General features: G+C 40.5%; 1 protein-coding gene across 1 annotated transcript in view; it reads right to left on the bottom strand.

Moving 5' to 3' along the window:
- MOB1B (MOB kinase activator 1B) overlaps window positions 1-26397 on the bottom strand; it is a 44765-nt gene that overhangs the window by 9701 nt on the left and 8667 nt on the right. Inside the window, exons 2-4 of the mRNA XM_072116613.1 lie at window positions 8256-8422; window positions 6998-7091; window positions 1895-2028 (exon numbers count right to left, since the gene is read on the bottom strand). Of these exons, the coding sequence (XP_071972714.1) occupies window positions 1895-2028; window positions 6998-7091; window positions 8256-8422 (395 nt within the window). The remainder of the gene's footprint in view (window positions 1-1894; window positions 2029-6997; window positions 7092-8255; window positions 8423-26397) is intronic.

The following is a 26397-nucleotide window of genomic DNA, read 5'->3' as shown; positions in this document are numbered from 1 at the left end:
TAGAACAAATTATAATTATGCAATGTTACCATAGCCAAACAAAAAAAATCATGACCATTAGTGGCTCAGCTGTTCAGAATATACTTATATACAATAACATTTGTTTAGTGGCATTAGTGTTATTATTAACAGATTATTTTTTTTACAGAAGAATCTATGCGTTTGTCAGCCCTTTAAAGGAAATCTACCACCCGGATTAAGGTTTGTAAAGCAATCACACTTAAATGCTGGTGTGCAACCCCCTCTGGCAGGATCCGCTTTCCTTTTAGCATCTTATGCCCTGAATTTTACAAAAAAGGCTTTTAGAATTATGCAAGCGAGCCTGAGGGGCTACAGGGTCCATAGATAACAATTGGGCCTGGAGCCCCTCAGGCGCATTTGCATAATTTCTAAAGCCTCTTTTTCTTAAAAACAAGTGCATATGAAGCTTAAAAGAAGTTCAGATCCTGCTGGAGAGGGCACACGCCAGTATGTAAATGTGCTTGGTTTACAATCCTTCATCCTGGTGGTAAATGATAATATAACAATCAAAGTGATATTGTTGAATACATTATTTAGTTTTTTTATCCAATATTGTAGCAAGTGGCACTTAAAGAGTAACTGTAAAGGTTTATTTCACAAATCAATAGTCCTTGAGATGTAAAACAACTTTACCTCAGAGCTACAATGGCTACTTTCTCTCACTGTGCTGACAAGCCCTGGATTCCGCACTATAAACAAATCTACAAACTGGAAGGTTTCATGGAAGGGGAGGGGCTGCTTCTCCCTTCTCACAGAGAAGGAGGTCATGTGACAGAGCTCTCTCTGTGTAAGTAGCAGAGCTGAAGGTATTTAGTGGATACAGAGATCTCCTGCACAGAATAATGAGGTACAAGATCTCCCCAGTTCCTTATCAGTCTCTCTATCCCAGTCTGATTCTACAGAACTTTCTCTGTCCCTCTCTGCACCTTATGCTGAAGCCTTGTCAGTGGCACTTTGTGCTCTGTGCAGATAAGCCATTAACCCTTAGTGCAAACACAGCACTAGACTTCATCTAACTGGTTTACTTATGATTTCTTTCACTTATTACATGTTCCTTGCCCCTAGATGTGATGAAAGTTTTCAGGCTAGTCCCCAAATACATCCTGTGTGTGAACTGTGCCTTGTGTACTTTGAGAGAGAACACAAGGCATCATGGGATTTGTGGGTAAGATAACAGGCCTCGGCTTGAGGGCATAGACAGAAAGAAATTAATTCTCGCTCACTTCACCTGAGGTGAGAAAGATTTTAGTCAAACATTTTAGTCAAATATTATAAAGGACATCCATCACCAGGATCAAGGATTGTAAACCAAGCACACCAACATACTATGGTGTGCCCCCTCTGGCATGATCCACTATTCTTTAAGCTTCATGTGCCCTTGGCTTTAAAAATATGCAAATGAGCCTTGGGGGCTGCAGGCTAATAACAACTAACTTAACAAAAAGCCTTTTTTCATAAAAACCAGGGCATAAGAAGCTAAAATAAGAAAAGATACTGCAAGAGGAGGGCACACACCAGTAAGTTTGTGTGAATGGTTTACAATCCTTGATCCTGATGGTAGATGTCCTGTAAGAGTTGACCGAAAAAGCACATACATCTTTACGCAATTTATGTGTCGTGCATCTGATTCTATTCTTTCCTGCACTGGATTACAAAATTGAAAAAACTTAAAAAAAAAAACAAAAAAAAAAAAAAACACTTCAATAGTGTATATTTTATAGACTGGTACCTAAATCTTTAGCATATCCTGGATTCTTAACACATTTATTTAACGCCATCCACATGTACTGGGAACATCAGCAATCAGTCAGCATGTCAGTTTTCCAAAAGACTTACTTAAAAAGCAAAGACACCATCAATGTGAAGTTCTTACCTATTTTTGAGGGGAAAAGGGTTTCATCATCAAGCTGGTCCTGTACCCAAGTCATTAGGTAATCAATATACTTGGGAGCAGAGCACTTAATAGGCTTCTTTATATTAGTCCCATCTGCCCAGTGATATTCATATCTATAAAAAAAAATATTTTTCATAAACAAGAGTAGAATCAGTTTTATTTCAGTTTAAAAAGGGGCTGCCTAGCTATAATAAAATGACTAAGGGTAAGTTCACACCTGCCATACTCCATTACACATTCCGTTATAGAAAACATTACAAAATAGGAAAGGTGGAAGGAAAGTCCAATATTCCAGTGGCTTCTGCCAAACATAGTGGATAAAAGTATACGGTTTAAGTTAACTTGCACAACTTAACTGTAAAACTAAGCCCAAGTTTCACCTAACTGATCCCCTGTTGTTCTCCCCCCGTTGGTTTCTGTTTTCATGCCCCTGTGACCACATGCTGCAGTCAGTCACTAACTGTAATGCAAGAACCACAGATTGGCTGCATCAATCACATTTTCATGTCAACATGCCTACTGCTTTAGAGTGGCCAGTGGGAGACCCTAGAAGCATGAAAATTGGAACACGTTATTACCATTTTTAAATATTAAGGTATAAAGCATTTCAAGTGTCCTATAAAAATGTATGTGATTGAATATCCACTTTAATTGAAAATCTGTAAACATTACATTTTTGTACAATAAATATGCCCATTTGTGTTACAACTGTAATGCATAGATCACCAATTGATGCAAACGCCTACCAAGCAAAATGATAATTCACATAAAGTCTGTTAAAAAACTGTCAAAGGTCTGAGGGGATTATACCCGTATCTCCCATTGGCAAGTTTTTCAACCATTGTGTACAGGGAGCTTAATATAGCAGCAGTTTACTCAGGACCGGCGCCAGCACTGGGCATACCTGGGCAAGTGCCGGGGTCCACATAAAGTGGTACATAAGGAATCCATAGGGGGTAGGGGTCTGTATCTATAGGGGGCGAAGAAGGCTTTATATAAAATAATCATGAGTGGGCTGTATGCAGGGCCGGCTCAAGGTTTTAGTGGGCCCCTGGACGACAGAGCCTTAGTGGGCCCCTCCTTGGACCGCCCTCCTGTGGCCACACTGCGCCCCCTCCCCCAGCGGACACACTGACCCTGGGGACACACTGATCCAAGGCGGACACACTGATCCCCCCCTGCGGACACACTGAACCCCCCGCTCCCCTGCGGACACACTGAACCCCCCGCCCCCCTGCGGACACACTGAACCCCCCCCCCCCCCCCTGTGGACACAATGACCCCCCCCTGCTGAGACACTAACACCACCCCCCTTCTCCCCCTGTATACACACTGACCCCCCCTCTGGAAAAGAAAGAATTCACCTTTCCTGGTTCCCCCGGAGCAGCGCCTGCAGTCTTCGGCCTGGGCCTACCGTACGTGTCGGCTCTGAAGCCGGCACACGTGACCCGATGACGTCATCATGTGCGCCGGCTTCAAAGCCATCGCATACCCTGCGGAGCGCCGCATCGTGGGAACTGGGACAGGCGAGTTGTAGATTCTGCCTCTATGCTGCGCTCCCGACCAGCGCAGCATAGAGGCAGAAAAGTGATCAATCCCTGGTGATCAATTGTACCAGTGTCTTATAACAACAGTGGTACAATTGATCCGGGGGCCCGAGTGGGCCCCTCCAGTACCCCGGCACTTGCCCGGGTTGGCCGGGTGCTGGCGGCGGGCCTGGCTGTATGGCATGATACATTAGGGAATATTTAAGGGAACAGGAGACTGTTTTAATTCCTGAATTTTTCATGCCGTCATGCGAGTTCACTGCAAAGGGCTCTGTTGCCCAGGGGCCTACTAAAACCTGGAGTCGACACTTAGTGTAGTAGATAGAGTCAGTGAAATAAGCAATCTGCACATACCTTATATACTAATGCACAGACCTATGGTACTTTCCTCTCTATTGCTCATATAAATTGGTTGTTGAAAAAGCCCTGATTCCCCACTACCATTCTGCACCATTCTAGGCACAACCCAGGACAGAGGTGATACGGTTTCATAAGAAAGAGCAGATGGTACTGCCTAATAGACACCCTCTTTTATCGTGGCATTGGAAGAAGCACTGTGGATTGTGGCCGTTGAACAAAAAAAAATAAAAGACAATATTAACATTTTTAGGCCTTGATAACAATTGTTATGCTTTGGAGGAAACAGCTGCTGTGTAATGTTTTCAGAATAGACAACGCACTTCATGACAGACAGAGAATTTGATTTATGGGCTTATTTTCCATGTCAATTGAGACCAGACTGAATAACTAACTAACGGTTATAAAGGGCAGCTGTCGTCAAGATAGCATAGAAGCCTTGTTAGCATATGTACACACAGAAAATAGCAGTGACCTACGTTTATGCAATGGATTGGAACTTACAGCAAAGTCAGACTTCTAAAGGCAAATGCAATGTTTAAGGATGAGTACTTCTTACCCAAACCTGATGGGTCCCCAATCCTATGCATTTGTACAATTGTTCATAGATCTAAGATCTTCGTGCATCTAAATAATTCTACTGCTTTTTAATCATTTCTTTAACGGACATCGGTTTGACTTATGGTGGATGATAGCACTTAAAGGCTTGCCGTGTGATGCTTTTCCTGGAACTGTTTGTAGTAAGAGCAGGAACAGCAACAGGAAAAAGACTTAAAAAATTATGTACATGTGCTGGAGGAGCCTTTCGGCTTTGCAGCCTTTTAATTTATTCACGCCCCACAATGCTAGTCCTGCCAGCTGTGAGGAGCTTGGAGACAGCTTACGTCCCATTCTCTCCAAGCCCTGGTTCTCTGATGTAACTAGGCCAGATTAGCGTGCATCGGAATAATTCCACTGTTTTTTAATTATTTCTTTAACATTACCTGGCTCCCTGCCAGCAGTGGGTAGTGAGTACCCAAAGAGGAAGGAGGAGTTCAAACAAGAATTGCTTGCAGTGGCAAAGTGGGGTAAGGAAGTAGGGGGAGAGGCGATGAGTGAGGAGGAGAGGAATTGTAGCATTTGAACTGCGCCCCCTCGGGACTGAACACAAGCTTCTAGCAGGTAGCCGGGTAATGTTAAAGAAATAATTAAAAAGCAGTGGAATTATGCCTATGTACAACAAAGGCATTTTTGAAATCAACATTCCAGACGCTATTGGTAGCAGTCATGTAAAAATGACCTTTCTACAATAATAACAATTCTTTAATTTATATAGCACACACAGATTCCGCAGCGCTACATAGTGCTTGCCAAGTCCAGATTTTGGGGTGACAGACAGTCAGTGCTGGCACCAATCGTATATGTTAACCATTTACCGTCAGTGCTGCAATTGAACAGGTCAAGCACACCAATTGGTTGCCCTGACTCCCAGGAGACTACCAAGGCTGTCAATCACAAACCATTTTAATAAGACAGTATATATTGACAACAGTCTTTCTTTTTAATGGCGCCATCATATTATTGTATGAGTGTTCAAGTGCCTTAGGGGGCCTTGGAAAAAAAAAAAAAAAAAGTTTCTTCCCCTTTCCACAAGATGAAATAACAATAAAAAATACCTGCAGCGGTCATCCCCCCCCCCCCCTTCCTATGCTGGGTTAAGGCAAACTGGCTGAGTGGGTAGCACTGCCTTGCAGCACTGGTCTCCTGGGTTCGAGTCCCACCCAGGTCAACACCTGCAGAGAGTTTGTATGTTCTCTCCGTGTTTGCGTGGGTTTCCTCTGGGTACTCCGGTTTCCTCCCACACTACAAAACATACTGGTAGGCTGTTTAGATTCTGAGCTCCATGGGGACAGGGACCAGCTCGGCATGCTTTGTGCAGCGCTGCGTAATCTGCGTCCGCTATATAAATAAAGAATTATTATTCTCTGCTATAGATTAGAGGAATAAGGCAGTGGAAAAGAATGACCGCATTTATCTCAAACGCTGCTGGAGGGAACAGGAATACCAGACTGTGGGCAGTGCCCTTTTGTCTGAGCGGGCAGCAACCTAAGACTCTGGAACCGTGGTGTACATTATTGCAGTGTAGTAAATAGAATTTATACATATCCCATCCCCATGGGATAAAACATTTGCAATTGAAACAGTATTATGCTGCAGAGTTAAAATATCATATCATTTTCAATTCTTGTCTGGAAACAGTCATTACTGCTCCACCAGCTTGTTGCAACAAAAACAAGGCCTTAAACCACGTCATAGACCAGATGATTTAAAGGGGTATTCTCGCCTGGGCATTAACATTCAGTTTCACTAATCTTCCATTTATAAACATTTCTTCAATTGGATGTTATTAAAAAAAATGTTCCTGTGTGAAGATAATTTCTCATAAATGTAGTCATTCTGTCCCTTAGAAACGAGATGGCTTCCTCGGTTACGACCACGTCACACTCTGGCAGCGGGGACCAGACATGCGCTAATGAGCTCTGAAGGACCCCCAGGATTCAGCAATCATTACCACAGGACGGCTGTGTGACATGTAGTAACTCCCAGACATTTCATATACAAAAACCTTTTATTTATTTGTGCAATCTCTCAGGCAGAGGTGGCCGTATCCGAGGAAGCAATCTTGTTTCTAAGGGACAAAATGACTACATTTATGAGAAATTATCTTCACACAGGAACATTTTTTTTAATAACATTTAATTGAAGAGAATACCCCTTTAAGCTAGCTTTGGCTACTGTGGAATAATTCCCAGCCATTCCACTACACATGCAGATAGTTATAGAATCAAGATAGTCATAGTCAAGTAATGATAGACATGCTGATTTAATGCAAAATCTTAATTTTTGTATTATTTGGCAAGCACTCCCTGTTAATCAGACATGGATGTTAGGTGGTTATTGTACTGTATGAATTGTAAGAGTGACAAAAATCTGTCAATCAGTGACCGAATGGCTGGGAGGAATATCAAATTATGTTAATTAATGACAACAAAATCATATGTTTAGCCTTAACTTGACAATTAAGTACCAAAAATCGCACGGTGTATATCTGTACAATATATAATATGTAAATGCAATGTCCATGCTAAAAATTATTAGAACTTGGGTGCAATCTGGTAGTAGAGAACAATTGCCTTACTTTGGACCTGCAGACATTACTGGGCAACTTTCCTCTGTACAGAAATCTGTTATGGTCCCATATAGCATATTGATCTGGTTGAAAAAATCCACAGCTGCAATATAAAAAAAATGTTATTAAAATGTAAGCAAATAGCAAAAAACTATAGCTGAGAAGAATCAATGAGTATGAATAACATAACGCAAGAATAAGAAATAACTTATATGGTAACCAAGTTCACTATAGTATTGCATGAAAGATCAATATGCCCATTTCAGATTTTTTTTCATTGTGGTTGTAAATCTAGCGCCTTCCTATGAAAAACATTTTGTTAGTCAATAACTGAAAAAATGCCCCCTCGTGACAGAGGATCATTTTGCTCTTCTTTATAGGGGTTGTTTGGCATTTAAAAAAAAAAAAAAAAAAAAAAATGATATGGCTGGGGGAACAACAGGTAGGGGAGTATTAAATTAATTAACCTATTACGTATTAATTATAAAGTGTTAAACTATTCTATCACAGACAGAAAGGCCTAAATGCAATTTGCTGTACTATTACAGCATTAAGGTGGTGTGGCTGTTACATCTGCATGTATGACCTAATGTATGACCACTGACCCTTTGTAAGACTTGAGTGGAATATTAAACCAATGAAGCACTAAAACCCCAAATGGCAAGGGGGAATTTGTCAATGAAGGAAAGAAATCCACCAAGCCTCTATAAAATAAGGCCATACAGCTCAATATTACTGCAAAAAATCTGCAGCCTGACACCACCAGCAGGTGGATGGGATCATACAATTTGGTGGGTCTGTGTGTGTGTGTGTGTGTGATTTAATTGAATGATTACTTATCATTTCTGGTTTCCATTACCATGTGTGTGAGCGGACTAGATGAGCCACAAAACTCAGAGCAGCATGAGAGTGGACCTTACACACCAAAGATACACAGGCCCCAAACGGTGGAACAAGGATCAGTTTGCAGCATGATTAAGCACAAGTTTACGCGCAGGTAGAGAAAGTACCAAAAAGACTAGTAGGGATATGATGCCTGACAAATTCCAATGATAAGACTGTTACTGGTAGGAAATGTATCTTGAACAGTCATAGTAGGTCAACTAAACTGGTACTATGCTATACAAAGTATAGAATAGGCAGCAACTGCACAATGACATCTCGGCCTGTGCCTTTAATTTAAAATGTTTCCAAACATTGGACAAGGTTTAGGTCACAAACTTTTTTAACTAAATATACCTGTTTAGCATAATTTGTAAGCACTTACTGTTGACAGCTACCCATTCATTAAGATCTTCTCCCTCTGGCAGCATGACAGCCATTCGCAAGTTTCCACTACCCAGAGTGGCTTCCGCATGTTTAAGCAACTCGTACTGATGGGATCCCTCAGGAATACTCTTTTTTGGCTTGAATGTTTTTGAAGATCGATTGCCACTAAAATAGAAACACACAAAATAAGAACATTATTATTCTATACTTTATGTTCCCCTATTTAAAGAGGTTTTAACATGTGTCAAGACAACAGCCAAGTATCTTTTGTCCAATTAGTGCGTATAGTCTGTATGTCATTTGCATTTGAGGTCTGCTCAGGTGGGTATAAATATAGAAAAAGACTACCCTGTCTGCAAACATAGCAAGAATAGGATCTGCTCTATAATGTGCAGCTTGGGCGGTCGGCTCATACACAGGCTTGTGGAAACCATGGGTGTGTATACGAGTCCATTGAAATAGATGAGGCTGTGTGATGGCCTTTGAAACAACGGCTAGGGGTAAAAGTGGGGTCAATTACAAAAGGAAGCACTTAATCCCCAAAACTAAATATTTTTTCATAAGTTGCCATTAGAAATCATTGCCCCTATCCATACCGTGTCCCTCTACATGCTTGTAAACTTAAACAATCAGGTCCTAAAGCTGTATACAAATGATCCGAGACGGGTCCAATGAGTCATTATCATATTCAGATGTCCAGCTTATTCATGAATGGAAGGCACAGCCACACCCTCAGTACTTGACTGTCAGCCTGTATAATGATGTGACACTCCTGGTGCTGGCTGCCTCTATGTGCTTCCTGTTTCTGGCTGCCTCCTGCAGCCCATGAGTTGTAAAAACTGAGCCCACATTTTTCCACTTTTTTTCCAGCTTCCCAGTACACGGCATGGAATAATAAATAATGTGACTGAGAAGTAAAATTTGTTAAGCACAAAATAAGCCCTCACACACTTTGTACACAGAAAAATTAAATAGTTATGGATTTTTGAAGGTGGAGAGCAAGAAATAAAAAAAAAAAAAATTTTTTTTAAAAAACCATGCGTCCTTAAGGGGTCCTTAACTAACCCATACCAAATAAACTGCTATTATACAGCAGTACATCTATCACTATAGTGTTATTCCTTATGCCCGAAAGGTTCCACGGTCCATTTGTAAAGTTAACCCACCATCAAGGTAGATTACCCCTAGTGAGTCCGATCACGTCTTCCCTGTGAAATGCTTCCGGCACATTCAGGTCTTAGCCATGCCTAACGCTCATTCCCCTAGCTGAGAAGAATTCCTGTAGGAGGGTTGAGCTGATTTCTCTACAGCCAGTGTCTCTCTCAAGCTCCCATTCACCCCTCCCTCAGGAATTATTTTCAGTGAATCACACACGCATGCGTCTCTCTCATTCCTGAGGGAGGGTTGATTTAGCAGAGTCCAGTTCACTGTGCTAAAGAGAAAACAGTCCCCTTGTCGATCATCCTGGAGTTGTGGCTGAGCTAGAAGAACATGACTATGCAGAGATGATGAGTCAACTTCACAAATGGACTGAACTTTTCAGGCATGGAGAATAACAATATAAGGATAGTTGTGATGCTGTATAACAGCAGTTTTCAAAGATAAGTTTGGTCAGTGTGGATTAGTTTAACTGACAGATTTCCTTTTAAAAAAATGTAATTACTAAAGGAAAACTTACGGTATATTACGCATTGTCCAAAATATCAGCACTTTATTCAACAAATTTTGTGATACATTTCAAAATTTTCTTCTCCAGTTCACAGTACTAATTAAAATAAACAAAATTCTAAAATAAAAAGGCTTTGCTAAGCGCCAATATATAAATAGTGCTAAAAGTTGTCCCCATTCCAGCAATGTTGCTTGGCTCAGTTGCGTTGTAGAAAATCCACACTGGCTTCATTGATACTTGAGAAAACCCCTCTATACATTCTCCTCACTGTTTCCGTACAAAGAAGAAACATAAGTTGCAGCTGCCCTATAATCAGTATGCAGACTTGGATATGATACAGGAAACCAAGAGGAAAGCAGCATAAATATTCAGAGCTCCATTAAAGCGCCTACCCCGTAATTACTACTTTTATTGATTCTAGCATGGAAACCATAAGTGTTCATTTGGAATTAGCCAACACTGTTGGGATGAATCATTGTAGTTATGGCAAATCATGGGCTTTAACTCATTAGAGACCAAGTTCATTTGAGCCTCAATGACCAAGACCTATTTACAAAACCAGCATATGTCATTTTTATCCGGTCAACTTAAAGAGAACCCGTCATGCAAAATAACCCCCCTAAACTAAATATATTTTCATAAACTGCCATTAGAGAGCATTGCCTCTATCCCTTCATTGTCCCTCTACATGCCTGTAAACCTAAGCAATGAGGTCCTAAAGCTGTATGCAAATGACCTGTGAAATGTCCAATGAAGCATTAGCATATTCAAGCTGTCCACTCTATTCATGAGTGGGAGGCACAGCCACACCCCCAGTGCATGACTGACAGCCTGTATAATGATGTGCTTCCTGGTGCTGGTGGCCACACCCCCTGCAGCCTGTGTGTGCATGTGTGTGTGTATAGGAGAGATACAGCAGCTCCAGGCAGCCATGTTACAGCAGAACATGTCAGATTCATGTGTAGCTGATGTCTGTGTCTCTCACATGTATATTAGGAGGATGCAGCATGTCAGCAGATGCAGCACACACTAGCCATGCTTTACTATACATTACACACAGACATGAGCAGGGGGAGGAGAGGGGAGGGGTAACAGGGGTGACATCACTGCCTCTGACCATGTGACCAGCCTCATTTACATGATAAAAAATAGATGATTTTACAATGAATAATGTATGAAATAACTAGATAAAGGCTGGGATGGGATCCTTGTGAGCTGCTCCAACAGGTAGAGGTGACAGGACTAGTGACAGAGACCTGATGACAGGTGTCCTTTAAGTTAAAGCGTTCTAAAGTTATAACTGGATTATAATACAGGCAGTCCCTGGGTTACATACAAGATAGGGTCTGTAGGTTTGTTCTTAAGTTGAATTTGTATGCAAGTCGGAACTGTATATTTTATCATTGTAATGCCAGCCAGAACTTTTTTTTGGATCTGTGACAATTGGATTTTAAAAATATTGGGTTGTCAAAAGAACCAGGATAAACAATAAAGCTTCATTACATACACCAGTGATAACGGTTATAGCTGTTTATTGTAGCCTAGGACTAAAGTACAATAAATTACCAATATCCAGTGGTCCGTTTGTAACTAGGGGTCGTATGTAAGTCGAGTGTTCTTAAGTAGGGGACCGCCTGTATAATATATACACGCACGCACGCGTGTACACACACACGCGCGAGTATAAGCAGAGGTACAGTACATAATTTTAAATGCAGAATTTTTTGCTGAAAAACTCGGCTTATACTCGAGTATATACGGTACTCAAGTGTTTTTGAATTTGTGTCTCCGTTACATTTTGTACTTCAAGTTAGTGGGAAATTTTGATTGATATATTTGGCATTTATTTATGAAAAGAGGCAAATTTGATAAACAATTTTAAAAAAAAAAATTGTTATTTTCAAAATGTTCTGTTTTTCAATAGTAACTAATTTGACGTACATTTACCATATCTCAGCTTTGTGTTGTCGTAATTTTAGAAGTGTCCTTTTGTTTTATTATAACACTAAATAGATCACAAATCAAACAGCATTCTCTCAAATTATCAAGAAAATTTTATGGACCATTTAATTACTACAGGGCAGTGGTGGCGAACCTATGGCACGGGTGCCAGAGGCGGCACTCAGAGCCCTCTCTGTGGGCACCCTGGCCATCACCCCAACACACCAGACAAGACTCAAAGAATCAGTCATATTTTAACCCCTTAATGCTCTGCGCCGTAGCTCTACGGCGCAGAGGTATAAGGGATGTATGAAGAGGGCTCACGGGCTGAGTCCTCTTCATACAAAGGTGGGGGTTTTTGCATTTTGCACAGAACCCCCACCGCTAATAACCGCGGTCGGTGCTATTAACCCTCTTTTTCCGATATTTTATAACCGCGGTCGGTGCTATTAACCCTCTTTTTCCGATATTTTTTCCGATCGCCGCGGCCCCGAACGTCATCGGGGGGTGGCGATCGGTTGCCATGGTAGCCTCGGGTCTTCTTTTGACACGAGGCTACATGGCTTATGCAGGTTCGTTACAATGAGCCAGCGGCTCATTGTAATGTATGACCTGCAAAAATGCCATATATTGCAATACTGTAGTATTGCAGTATATGGTAGGAGCGATCTGACCATCTAGGGTTAATGTACCCTAGATGGTCTAAAAAATAGTGAAAAAAAAAAGTTTAAAAAATAAAAAAAATTAATAAAATATTAAAAGTTCAAATCACCCCCTTTCCCTAGAACGGATATAAAACATAATAAACAGTAAAAATCACAAACCTATTAGGTATCGCCGCGTCCCAAAATGCCCGATCTATCCAAATATAAAAACGGTTACGGCGGCGGTGACCTCCGAGACGGGAAATGGCGCCCAAATGTCCAAAATGCGACTTTTACATAACATAAAAAATGAAATAAAAAATGATCAAAATGTCGCACAGACCTCAAAATGGTAGCAATGAAAACGTCGCCTCATTTCGCAAAAAATGACACCTCACACATCTCCATGCAGCAAAGTATGAAAAAGTTATTAGAAGATGGCAAAAAAATGTTTTTCTTTTTTGTACACATTCGTTTAATTTTTGAAAATGTATTAAAACACAATAAAACCTGTATAAATTTGGTATCACCGCGATCGCACCGAACCAAAGAATAAAGTAGGCATGTTATTTGGAGCGAAGAGTGAAAGTCGTAAAAACTGAGCCCACAAGAACGTGACGTTTTTTTCAATTTTTCCACATTTGGAATTTTTTTTCAGCTTCGCAGTACACGGCATGTTAAAATAAATAACATTACGGGAAAGTAAAATTTGTTACGCACAAAATAAGCCCTCACACAGGTCTGTACACGTAAAAATGAAAAAGTTATGGATTTTTGAATTTGGAGAGCGAGAAATGAGCCAAAAAACCCTCCGTCCTTAAGGGGTTAAAGTGATACTTACTTTGCTACTTGGGACTGTAGGAAGAGGGAGAATGAGTAGACAGGGCCGAATTATCTTTGGAGGACCTCCTGCAGGCCCTACGATTCCATCTTTCTACTTTGTTGCTCTCCTCAGAGATCAATATGATTGAATGTTTTTGAAGAACAGGGAGCAATAAGTTACAGCTTTAATTTTTGGTTGGCCCCTTGCGATAAATAAGGGGGGTTTTGGGTTGCAGTTTGGGGCACTTGGCCACTAAAAGGTTCACCATGACTGCTATAGAGGTTTACACATATACCCCCGTTCTATTAACTTCATCCCTCAAACCATTCAAAACAGCAGGTAGGAAGTTGTTAACCCTTTAAATATTTTACAGACCTTCAAACAAAATGAAGGTTTGATTTGGAATTCACTAATATTTATCATTAACTCCTTCACGCTCTGCAACGGATATATCCGCCACAGATCTATGAAGGGTGTATGAAGAGGGCTCACAGGCTGAGCCCTCATCATACAGAGATGGGCTTTACTTAATAGCGATGACCCATCGCTATTACCCCCAGTCGGTGCTTGTGAAAGTGGCCTCAGGTCCCACAAACCTTTATCCCAGAGAATTTTTAACATTTTTATCATGTGGTATATGGTGCATTTTAACCCCTTTACTTTCTGTTTATCGCTCCCCATTTCATAATCAAAAACTTTTATTTTTCAGTATGCAGAAAATAAGCCCTCACACATCTCTGTACAACAAATTGTACTTCCTAGAGACTGTATTTTATATTCCATGCTGTGTGCTGCGAAGTGGAAATATAATTCAAAATGCAGTTATATTGACAAGAACCTGCACTTGCGCCATTTTCTTGTGGGCTCCGTTTTTACGTCTATCACTGTACATTCCAAATAGCATCTCTAATATATTCTTTGGTTCGGTTCAATCACAGGGATAACAAATTTATGTAGGCTTCATTAGGCGATTAGATTTTACAAAAAACAATTAATACCTTTACCATATTCTGACACCAATAACTTTTTCATACTTAGGAGTATGGAGTTGGTGTCATTTTTTCTGGGATGAGCTGATGTTTTCATTGCTACCATTGTGCGACCATTAGATCAGTTTTTGTGTGTTACGAAACAGCAAAAAAGTGGCGATTCTGACATTTGACCACATTTTTCCGTTTTCCGGGAATAACAGTCTTTATGCATTTAAATCTTTATATATTGGGAATTCTGGGATGCGGTGATAACTAATATGTCATGTTTTTTCCCCTCTTTTTCACTTATTGTTTTATATGCGCTTTGGGAATTTTTAATGAATTTTATTTTTAATATATTTTAAAAATTTTTACAATATTACCATGTGAACTAATGATCACTAGTTCATACCCATGTATTGCAGTGCATCAGAAGTGTCAGCCTATGCAAGTGGATAGGCTGACAAACAGACACATGCCGATGACAGACCTGGGGACCTTCATTAGGTACCAAACTCCCCGACAGGTATGTAGATCTCGAGGTCACAGCAATCATAAGAGAGCCAGGGCACTGCTCTTTTCTGCGACGGGGGCACATGCAGACCTTTGGTTAAGCCAATGGAGAAATCTGTATAGGTGGTCACTAAGGGGTTAAATTGTCACAAAACCTGTAATCACATCTGCTCATTTGTGCCATTTTTTTTGAACTCTAGTGTGACAAAATGAAAACCAGAATTATAAAGCTATCCAAGTTCATAAACAAAATGTTAAGTACACAATCTGTATGGTTGTATATGTATTATATATAAAATATATATAGTTAAAGTGCCTCCTGTAGTTTTTTTTAATTCCCTTTTAGAATCTTGAGCCAATAAGGCTGATGTGATTGATTCTAAAACATATAGGGTCAGATTTATCAAGCTGTCTGAAAGTCGGAATATTTCTAGTTGCCCATGATAACCAATCACAGCTCCCCTTTAAAATATTCATGAGCACTGGTAAAATGAAAGCTGATCTGTGATTTGTTGCCATGGGCAACTAGAATTATTCTGACTTTCAGACAGCTTGATAAATCTGCCCCATGGTGTTGGTGTAGTCAAGAGAGTAATCACAATTTCTTGCAGTGCGCAAGTTCTTCACACTGGAGTAGAAACACTGATGAATGTCCACATTTAAGACAGCGATGCTTCTGCTGCCTGACGCTGTGTGCATTGTAGGCTGGCAGGCACCATAATATAAAGTCATCCCACCTGCTGGCAGGGGAGAGGAAAGGACTGCTGTGGGGGAAAGGAGGTGGGGAGAGTTGTGTAACGGTTTCCAAAATGCTTTGCACCACATTTACCAAGACATTTAGACATTTTTGACACTAGTCGGACAAAGGAGGCGTTGCCCCTGAGCGCTAAAAATGTTTTAAAAAAATTATAAGCTGTGCCAAATTGTGGTGTAGAGTTAAGAGCAACTAGAAAAGATGTAGACAGTTACATACAGCACTAATGTATCTTTACAGTCATAATTCTGGGTTAGTAGACTAGTGTTGTCTAGCGACTCATTGATAAATTCCCTCCAATGCGAGGGGGGGATAGGGTCATTAAGGGGTGGAACACTACATGGGGGTTTGAAAAGCGGTATATCAAAAGACGTGGCTTTAAAAAAAAAAAAGTATTTTTTGTCTGTCTTTTAGCACTGCAAATGTTGGGTGGTATACGGGGGAGCTCTGCTCATGTGCCAATGACAATATAAACTATTGCCTTACATATGGGACGTGCTGAAACAATGGCTAGCACACATCCAAAATACATGTTCATATGCATATAGTATGCCATCTGCGATTTTCATGGATAGCATGCTCGCCTTTATCTATGTGTGTTTATCTTTTTTTAACATGTCAGGTTTTTTTCCCCATATCTTTAAAAGCATGTACTGTTAACCCTTTCAGGACCTGGCCCTTTTTTGTTTTTTCATTTTTATTTTTCACTGCCCATGATCAAAAATACAACTTTTTTATTTTTCCATGTCCAGAGCTGTGTGATAACTTGTTTTCTGCGTAACAAATTACACTTCATAGAGATTGCATTTATTATTCCATGCCGTGTACTGGGAAGCGGGAAAAAAATTCCAAATGCAGTGAAATTGGTAAAAAAACGCATTTGTGCCGTTTTCTTCTAGGCTTGGATCTCCGTAGGCTTGGATCTTACGGATTTCACTGCGCGCCCCATATGACATGTCTACTTTATTCTTTGGGTCGGTGCGATTACGGGGATACCAAATTTATATAGGTTTTATAATGTTTTCATACATTTAAAAAAATTAACTGCCATACTACAGTATACAGCGCATGGGCGCCGCCATCCTTTTGAGGCCACCGGCAGCTTTGCTGGCACCGATCGCGGATGTTACCGGTAAGCCTTGGCTGCAATATGCAGCAAAGACTTACTGGCTACGGAGAGGGCTCAGCGCATGAGCCCTCTCCATGCACCCGCGGCCGCCCCTTGACGTGCTATTATGTCACGGGTCGTGAACGGGTTAAGCAGCACTGTGAAGTTGGAGAAGTGGAGTCAGCGACAATTTTGGTTTAAATTGTTTTATCAGGAATTGAACAGACATTTAGACCAGGGTTGAACAACTGAAATAATTCTTTATGTGGATAATCATTTCTATTAAGAATACTTAGTATGACAGATCTTCCATCCTATGGATACTTTTTAAACCTGTCTGTGTAAAAACGCAACATCTTTTGTTTAACCATTGTTTTCTCATAGGAGGAGAACAGTTTTATGGATCACTTATCTTCATATAGGCTTCCTGATGTAATCTCCGTTTGTTCACCATTAGTGAAGCAATACAATACGTGCATCATCTACACAGGCTTACCATGGTTACAGGCACACCTTTCAAGGGGAAACTTCTTTTTTTTAAGCACTTGGAAAGGTCATATGTTTACGTGATTTTAGCAGTGAAATAGTAGGACACTTGTGCTATATGTTTTCAGCACATGGGTAGTTTCCGAACTACATTTATGATCTTTAATCCACCAGTGCTGCCTGTCTAAACCCATGGCCGTTTGCCGATTTTGCTAGTGGGCTGTCCTGACCAATCCCTTTCCTAATTGTTCAGTGTCACATACCAGTATCTCCTGGTCTGCAGTGAAGACTAGATTCCAGTATAGGGTTGAAAACGTGAAGAATATGGTTGGTCTGGGGTGGAATAATGTTCTCAGGGGTGGCCAATGCAGCTTGAATAGCACAGTGGGCCAACATTTACAATCCTCACAGATCTGACTGATGCCGCATAGACGAGGAGTTGGCACTCCAAATACTCAGTAAAATTTCTTCTCTTTAAAGAGAACCTGTCATCACCAAGTGGCCTAATAAACCACTACCAGTATATTGTCAAATAGCTTAATACCTCAACTTTAAATTGAGTTGTAAATTGGTTGTACAAAGTCAAGGACGATGTGGGGGTCAATGTGGGAGCTCTGAATGCCTCCTCCTCCGTGATTGACATTGTGCATTTGACTTCTGTAGATCTGGTTAGTGATGTCTCTGTATGCAAGACCATCAATTACAGTGAAGCAGGTTTTCTGAGGAAGAGAGAGCATGACTTCAGTTTTAAAATCTCCGCCCCCTTGACTTTATACATTCAGTTTCATCTCACTTCAAAATTGATTTTCTGGATGAGACCACCATACATGGTCATGAAAGAAACATGATCCGGAAAGTGTTCATCTACTTGGTAACATACTAGTAGTGGTTTACTAGGTCAATTTCTGATGACAGGTTCCTTTTAACTCCCAAGCTACATGGCTACAAACATACTAATAAGATTGTTAAAAAAATAGCCATCCACATTCCTCATATATAAATATACATCATATACAAACATACACACGTACACGTCTATACCACAATTGCATTGTGTATTTGTAGGGCCATAAGTGGAGTGGATTCTTCATGAATAAATATAGTTTGACTTAAGATACAGGATTGTTTTGCTGATGACATGGCTTCCTGCTTCCTCTTCTGTCCAGAGAAGAAAAATAAGAATCATGATGAGTTTATATAAGAGATATTACTTCAATTGTATAAACATAATTGCATTGTTTAAGGTCAATACGGAAATAGGCTACTCTGAAGAAAACAGGAAGACAGAAGATTGTAGCGGAGCTTCAGAATGCTTCCTATACGCACTAATTCTACAAGACAGTCATAACTGAGCCAAAGGCCAGGGGAAACCTTATGTGCATGGAACAGAAAGATATTTAACCCCTTCTAGTGTAATACCTCCTCTTTATTCGTTGGGTTGGTACGATAAGAGGCATACCAAATTTATATAGTTTAAAAAAAAAAAAAAAAATATTAATGAGGAAGAATTTATTTAGGTACGGTGAGTTCATGCATTAAAAAAGGAAAAAAGAAGGATGCTGAAAGTGGAGGAGTGTGCTAACTGACAGATTTATTTTTGATATGGAGTTTGCACCTAAAAAATTGGCACGAATATATGATTTATCATAGATCAACACATTGCACATGAAAAACAGCTAAAAAGGGAAAAAAATATTGGATTGATCACAGAGAAACCGTGAAAGCTAAAACATATGTGCATTTCTTTTATTAATTTGAATTTAAAGTGTACACAAATAAATATTTTATACAAAATATATTTTTCACAGGAATTAGTATTTAACCGCTTACCGACAGGTGACATTAGTATGTCACATGATACAAGATATCATGCAGCAAACACCCACTGGTAACACCGGTGTTATGGTGGGCGCAACAAATTGACTTAGATAGTTGCTCCCTGTGACATTATCAGGGAGCGGCCATCTGTTACCATGACAGCCTCGGGTCATACCACGACTCAAGGCTGTCTGATTTTAGCCTATTACAATGCTCAATTTGCATATTGTAATAGATGATGTGGAAAAAAAAATTAATAAAGGTTGTATTCACCCCAAAAGGTGCAGTATTGCTGCCAGCTTACGGTCATGCCATTGCTCAACTTGTTTCCAGTCTGTTATTTAATGAAACTCTGAATGGGAAAAAAATTTATATAAAGTAACCTAAAAATCTAAATCACACCCCCTAGAATGGATATAAATAAAATCATAATCAGTAAAAATCAAACTTAGCTCCATCCATCTTTCCTTCAACTATGACCAGCTTCAAGTTCACATTATTCAGTTTGCAAACATTTGAAAAAGCAGGTATTATTTTTGTGAACTTTGAACCTACTTGAAATTTTGTATTTCTTTATCACGCAAAAATATCAATAAAATACATTTGGATTTGTGTCCGTTTGGGTTTTGCAAGCGATTGGACCTTTTTTTTTTTTTTTTTTTAGCACCGATACCCCTGCGTTTGAAGGATTTGTAACATAGCTTATTGTCTGAAAAACATAATGTCATACTGTCGATATACTTAACTATTTAAAAAAATAATAAAATGTGGAGGAGACAGAACATGAGAGTAGGCATGACAAGCGTAATGGTCCTGTGAATAACACAATGTTTAGTATGTTTCATTTCTGCTACAGATAAATATTCTTTTGGAGACCGGCTACTGTACTGATATAATAAAGATTGTTTATGCATATACAAGATCAGACAATTATATCCTATTCTCTAATCCAATAAATCCTATTATGAAATCTGGAATACATCTTTAGTGAATCATCCTTAAGGTACATTTACACAGCTATATGTCCGCACGGCATAACGCTGTGCACCGGAGGGGAGGAGGTGACCCCTCCATAGAGAAAAGCGGCACATGGCCTGCACACATGGGGAAAGATAGAGCATGCTTTATCTTTTCCCTGTGTACGGCATGGAACTGTGCCACACATTGCCCGCACCACCATTGTCGTCTATTTGCGGTTGCATATACATCCCCACAGACGGCCGTCTGAATGTACCCTAACTAGCACATTAGGAGCCTAGACTTAGCTCTCACCAGCTTCAAGAAATAAAATAATCTCTTGGAAAGGTACTAATCAGAACAATTACATACATATGAAAAAATAATGACCCTATTCTTACTATAGTTTAGTAGTAGCAGACTATACTTGTCTATTGCCACCAAAATACTGGATCTTACAGACACCAAAACAGGTCAACCAGCTCCAGTGTTGACACTGAATGTCTGTAAAAAAATGGTAAGTAAGCCTTAGGGATTCTGAGAGCGTAAATGAGTTCCTATGTTTTAATTTAATCTTTTAATTTACTGGTAGTCACTCCTTCAGGGAAGATGTACTGGAGGAATGAATAGATTAAAAAATGGCAAAGTGTGCAGGGGCTCTGTTGATGTCCCCAGAGCCCTTTAGCCTTATTTACATATTTTTAACAGCCAATGTATTTTTTTTTTCTTTTACACATTTGGGGGCATTCCTGGATATAAAAAACACAGCACAGGACTCCAATTCATCACATAGACAAACAAGTGTTAGGGGTCTACCATCAGTGATTCTGATGGTAGATTTCCTTTAAACTATCTTCACTGCCTTGATTAAAGCAAAGTAAACATGTACATTAGCAGAGGTTACTAAGAGACTAATCAATGACCTATTTAGTTTGGAGAATAACAAAAATGTCAGTAAAAGAACCGGTAACCTTTCAGAAGTGAAATAAATACCAATGGAAATCTTTATTTAAAAGGAATGAGATTGTGTAATGTATGGCACACAAAGCTTTTATACTGAGACCTAATAATAATTGTTGGCACTTTTTCATTCAATTTGGATACATTTTATAATAAGAAATATATTCTACTATAACATACAGTATGCCGTAGGTAGAGAACTATATCAACTAGTGTCCTACTATTAACTTTTTTTTACATTTTTTTATCAATTTTTTTTAACTTTTTTATTATAATAAAAAAATTTAGGGAACACATTAAATAGACGTTATATACAGATCACAGTGATCTTATGGTAACATCCCATCAGATAACTGTGATCAGTATATGCAGACATGCAGAGAGGCTGCACATCCTAGCCTCTCTGCATGTCTATTAACCCCCACTGCACCAGGAATCCCACTGAAGTCATGGAACCCCCTGTCGATACAGCACTCTGTAACAGCTGGGGCAGCTGTGACAGTACAGTACCGACTTGAGGTGTCACAATGACAGCTCAATCCCATCCATGGCATTATATGTACCGAAGGTTCACATACTGCCATGGGGACAGGCGGAGCTCGTTCCTGGCCGCTGCAGGAGGTTATGTGACCAGAAATCTGTGCTCCGGTACGTGACCTTCTATTGTGCCACGAGCTGCAGCAGTAAAGACACAGTAAGAGGCCGACGCTGTCGGCCCAACAGACAGAGGAGGGAGAAAAGTGATGCAAATTTATCCTCATCAGACCATTTTTGGAACAAACAGGATACAAACCCCCATTTTAGACAAATTACTTTCTTTGTACAAGTAAGCACTTTAGTGAGCACACTCTCTACAGCTGCTCTCCAGGCATACTATATAGATTTGGGGCCCATTTAGGTTAACAGAGAAGTGAAAATTTACTGGACTGTTGACCTGAAACCCAACAATTTAACATTTATCACCTCCAAGCTGGGAGTTGTTAGAAAATTCACTCCTCTTTATTGACTCCTGTATATTATCTAGTATTACCCAGGTAACTGAAATAAGAGAAGAAGTCTATCTAACTTCACATTTAGTCTAACAATCAATTGGGTTCTGAGATGACATCTTGAGGAATACAGCTAAATAGATTTACACACACACACACACACATTATGTCATTTATCTATACATAATAAATACTGCAAATACATATGGCCTCTTTTCCAAAAATGATTTAGCCAACATAACCACAAAAATAAAACAGGGGCACTCTAAATATACCTTTATATCTAAAACTAAGCGGTCAATGCTTATTCCAGTATCAAAGGGGAAAAGATAATAAAAAAATAATGGAGGAACGTTATCAGGGCTTGTAAGAAAGTCCTGAAACAATCCCAAATTGTTATGAACTGCCAGAATGTGTGATTATTTTCCCATTTATGCCCCCTCCACACCAAGTGGGCATGGCCAGCAGAGGAATGGGTGCACTTACTCTAGTCTGCGACTGTTCAAACCTGAATGTTCACTGGTAATAGCGTAATTCTATGGCAGACAGGGCCTGGCATAAAATCCTAAGCCAGCGCAGCCTGCTGCCGGATACATAGTTATGGAAAACTTTCCACTGATTTTAATAGCTTTTGTTATCAGATTCAAGTCAACAGATGCCAGTTCTGTAGTAAGAGTTCATGGTTACCTGGATAAGGGTAGAAATCAAGTAGTAGTAGAAATTTATATATTTGCTCCAAATAATATTGCCTTCTATAGTGTTTTGAACCCATTACACTATTAACAGCAAAAACTGTCAAAAGATTTTACCGGATCACAACTGCTATCACTATCAGTCCTGCAACAAGTAAAAGGATCTTACCGCTTTATTTCTGCTGCAAAGCTAGGCACAGTTATTATTCAGGAATCCAGCAAGCTGCTTGACAACCTTTGTGGAAACTGTAATGATGGCTCTATTGTCACCCAAAGTTTATTAAAACAGGGCTGGCTAGAATGTTTACTTGGTTGTACAAATAGCTTTATATTGGATAACTGTTTTGATGGGATTGTACATTCCTAGAAATGCAAGAAAACAGATCCTAGTAACTAGAGATGATACAAGAGGTCAGGAAGTGCGTCCTGGAGGTCGAGAAGCAATAAGAAATGCAGCGTTTCCTTGCAAGTCCTCAGAGACCACAGTGTTGACACTGAATGTCTGTAAAAAAATGGGTGTATCTTTCAGCAGTCTGATGAAAAGAAAGCTACACTATATGTGTATCACTTTAAAGATTTCCCCTCATCCACTTCTATTTATCACAGGACACTGAAATGGCATGTGTAAATAATATTAAATATATGATATATCAATCTCTATATGTTATGTGCCAATTTGCAACTCAAAACACACAATGCCACCTGGCTCAAAATGAAAACATAATTGTGGGGTACATGGAAAAAAATCATCCAAGATCATCATCCATGCGCGGCTGTTCACAAGGACAGAGTTGCGTGCTCTATTGGTGATGTGACATGGAAACAAACTTATCACACAGGATGAAAGCTGGGTCCATGAATATGATCCCAAGACCATCATGACTCCCCCCCCTACCAAATAAGGCATGTGCCCAAATCTCAGCAGGCTAAGTCATGCTCGCATTATTTTGGGAACAAAACGAAGTAGTATTGAGGGATTTCCTAGCAAAGGGTATCATGGTCACTGGTGCATGCAGTGCTACACCACTGCAGAAATTGCGGGAGGCCATCAAAACTAAGAGACGTGGTATGCTATCCTTCTGCAAGACAATGGGGCACATTTACTAAAAGGTCCGAACGCCGCATTTCCGTCGGGTTTCCCAAACTTTTCCATTTTGCACTGAATAGCCCCGGGTTTTTGGTGCACGCGATTGGATTGTGGGCGCGTGGACGTCGGACATCCCAACTGGTTCTGACAAACCGCGGAATTTAAAAAGCAAATTGTGTCGCAAGATCAGCACTCACATGCACCGGGAAGAAGGTGAACTCCAGCGGACCTCAGCGGGGGAAGCAACACCTGCAGGAAATTGGATGCACGCATGCACTGGGCATCTGCACCGAAAAAAGTGGGGTCTCTAAACTGGCGCACGTTCAAAAAAATAAATAACTTCAGGAGAACACTTATACCTGAGGTTTAAGTTGCTGTGACTCCAAAAGCTTGAGCCAGTCCACATTGGCGTCCTTTTCATTAGGGGTAAGGCTTTAGCAACTCTTACAACATGGTAAAGATCCTCACACTTAACGTCAAGGGGCTGAACTCTCCTGCAAAGAGAAGACTACTGCTTAAAGAACTTAAACTGCAGAAAGCGGATATAGTCTTCCTGCAAGAGACCCATTATGATTCTAAGGGTACATTTGCCTTTGCCAACCACTTGTATCCTGTGTCATATGTAGCATCACACGACAGCAAGAAGGCAGGAGTGGCGATCCTCCTGTCTGCCACATGCGCGGTACAGGGGATTTCATCAGTCTCAGACCCTATGGGTAGATATATTATACTGCAGGGTAAGCTTAACGGGAATCCAATACACCTTTGTAATATATATGCCCCGAACTCTTCCCAAATACGATTTTTAAACAGGGTCCTGAATAAAATCTCAAAACTACCATCTGCACCTTTCTTGGTAGGAGGTGATTTTAATCTTATTTTCTCTGAAACAATGGATAGACTAGCTCTAGCAAATGCCCCGGTGAGTAGGTCCCAAAAGGATGGGGCTATGATGTTCTGCAAACTGATAAGGCGTTATGCTTTATACGATCTATGGCGTGTTTGCAGGCCTACAGACAAGGCGTACACATTTTTCTCGCCCCCACACCCGCATTAATTATTTTTTCGGGGATACCCAAATTTTACGCATGTTACATGATGCGGAGGTGGGTTCTATCTCATGGTCGGACCACGCACCGGTGACATTACGACTGAGGGATGACTTCCACCATACACGCACATGCCATTGGAGACTAAATGAGGCGTTATTGAAAACCCCACACACTAAAGAAGCTCTCATTGTGGCGCTTAAGGAATATTTCCAATTCAATGTAGACTCAGTCCCATTACAATCAACCTTATGGGAAGCACATAAGGCAGTGATGCGAGGACATTGTATAGACCACGGGGCAAAGACAAAAAAAGACAGGATGAGACAAGAGCTGGAATTAAGAAAGGAGGTAGTGTTGGCAGAGGCAAACTTGACCGCTAAACCCTCTTTGGGGAGACTGAGGAAATTAATAGAGCTTAGAGAATTACTCAGGGAACTTCAACTCAAACAGGTAGAAAAATTGCTGACATTTTCTAGACAACGATTTTATGAAAGGGGCAATAAAGCCCACACACTACTGGCGCGACAGTTACAAGAAAAGAGAATCCACCAAGCCCCACACATCATTAGGGATAACATGGGAGCCTTACGACATGACCCGACAGAGATAGCAGGACAGTTTCATAAGTTCTTTTCTAACCTATATTCCTTACCAGACTCTTTACCCCGATCGGAAATAGAAAGGGAGAAATTGTTAAACGAGTTCCTAGACCAGTGATGGCAAACCTTTTAGAGAGCGAGTGCCCAAACAACAACAAAAACCCATTTATTTCAAAGTGACAACATGGCAGTTTAAGCAATAACTTATTGCTTACTGCTTTGTCAAAGCTTTCAATCGTATTGGCGTCCTGGGGACATCAGTACAGTAGAAAGAGGAGAAATTCAGATTATTATTGTAGCGTCCCCCCAGGGTCCCCTGTACAGAAACAATGTAGGGCCCATGGCAGGAGCTCAAATTATAGTCCAGCACTGTCCTGTGTGGCCTGGGACTGCAGGAGGAGGTCATGGGTGCTGTCTTATGAACTCTATGCTGAGGACCTGGGTGCCCATAGAGAGGGCTCTGAGTGCCACCTCTGGCACCCGTGCCATAGGTTCGCCACCACTGTCCTAGACTCCTGTTCCCTGCCCCGACTACCGGCGGACGCCGTTAAATTACTTAATGACCCTATAACAGAGGAAGAAATAGAAGGAGTAGTAACGGACCTACCGAATGGAAAAGCACCAGGGCCTGACGGCCTGACATATCTTTACTACCAGACATTCTTACAAGTCCTTTTACCACATATGGTGAAAGTATTCAATGCGTACATGACAGACGAGTCACCACCACAATCTGCAACTTGCTCATTCATCACCCTGGTCCCTAAGCCAGGAAAAGATTTAGTAGATTGTGCCAGCTATAGACCTATCGCTCTCCTCAACACCGATCTCAAGATCTACACAAAAATCCTAGCCAACAGGTTGATACAGTGGCTACCACAACTGATCCACAAGGATCAGGTAGGATTTATCCCAGGCCGTCAAGGTGGGGATAACACAAGGAGAACGATAGACCTTATAGATGCAGTGAATAAAATGGATGAACAGGCCCTACTACTTAGCCTGGACGCTGAAAAGGCCTTTGATAGGCTGAACTGGTCTTTTATGTTTCAGGTCCTAAAACATGTAGGGATACAA

The sequence above is a fragment of the Engystomops pustulosus genome, chromosome 1 (genome assembly GCF_040894005.1).
Source record: "Engystomops pustulosus chromosome 1, aEngPut4.maternal, whole genome shotgun sequence".
NCBI classification, from domain to species: Eukaryota; Metazoa; Chordata; class Amphibia; order Anura; family Leptodactylidae; genus Engystomops; species Engystomops pustulosus.
The sequence above is the reverse complement of the archived record's forward strand: the minus strand, read 5'-3'. Positions and strand labels throughout refer to the sequence as shown.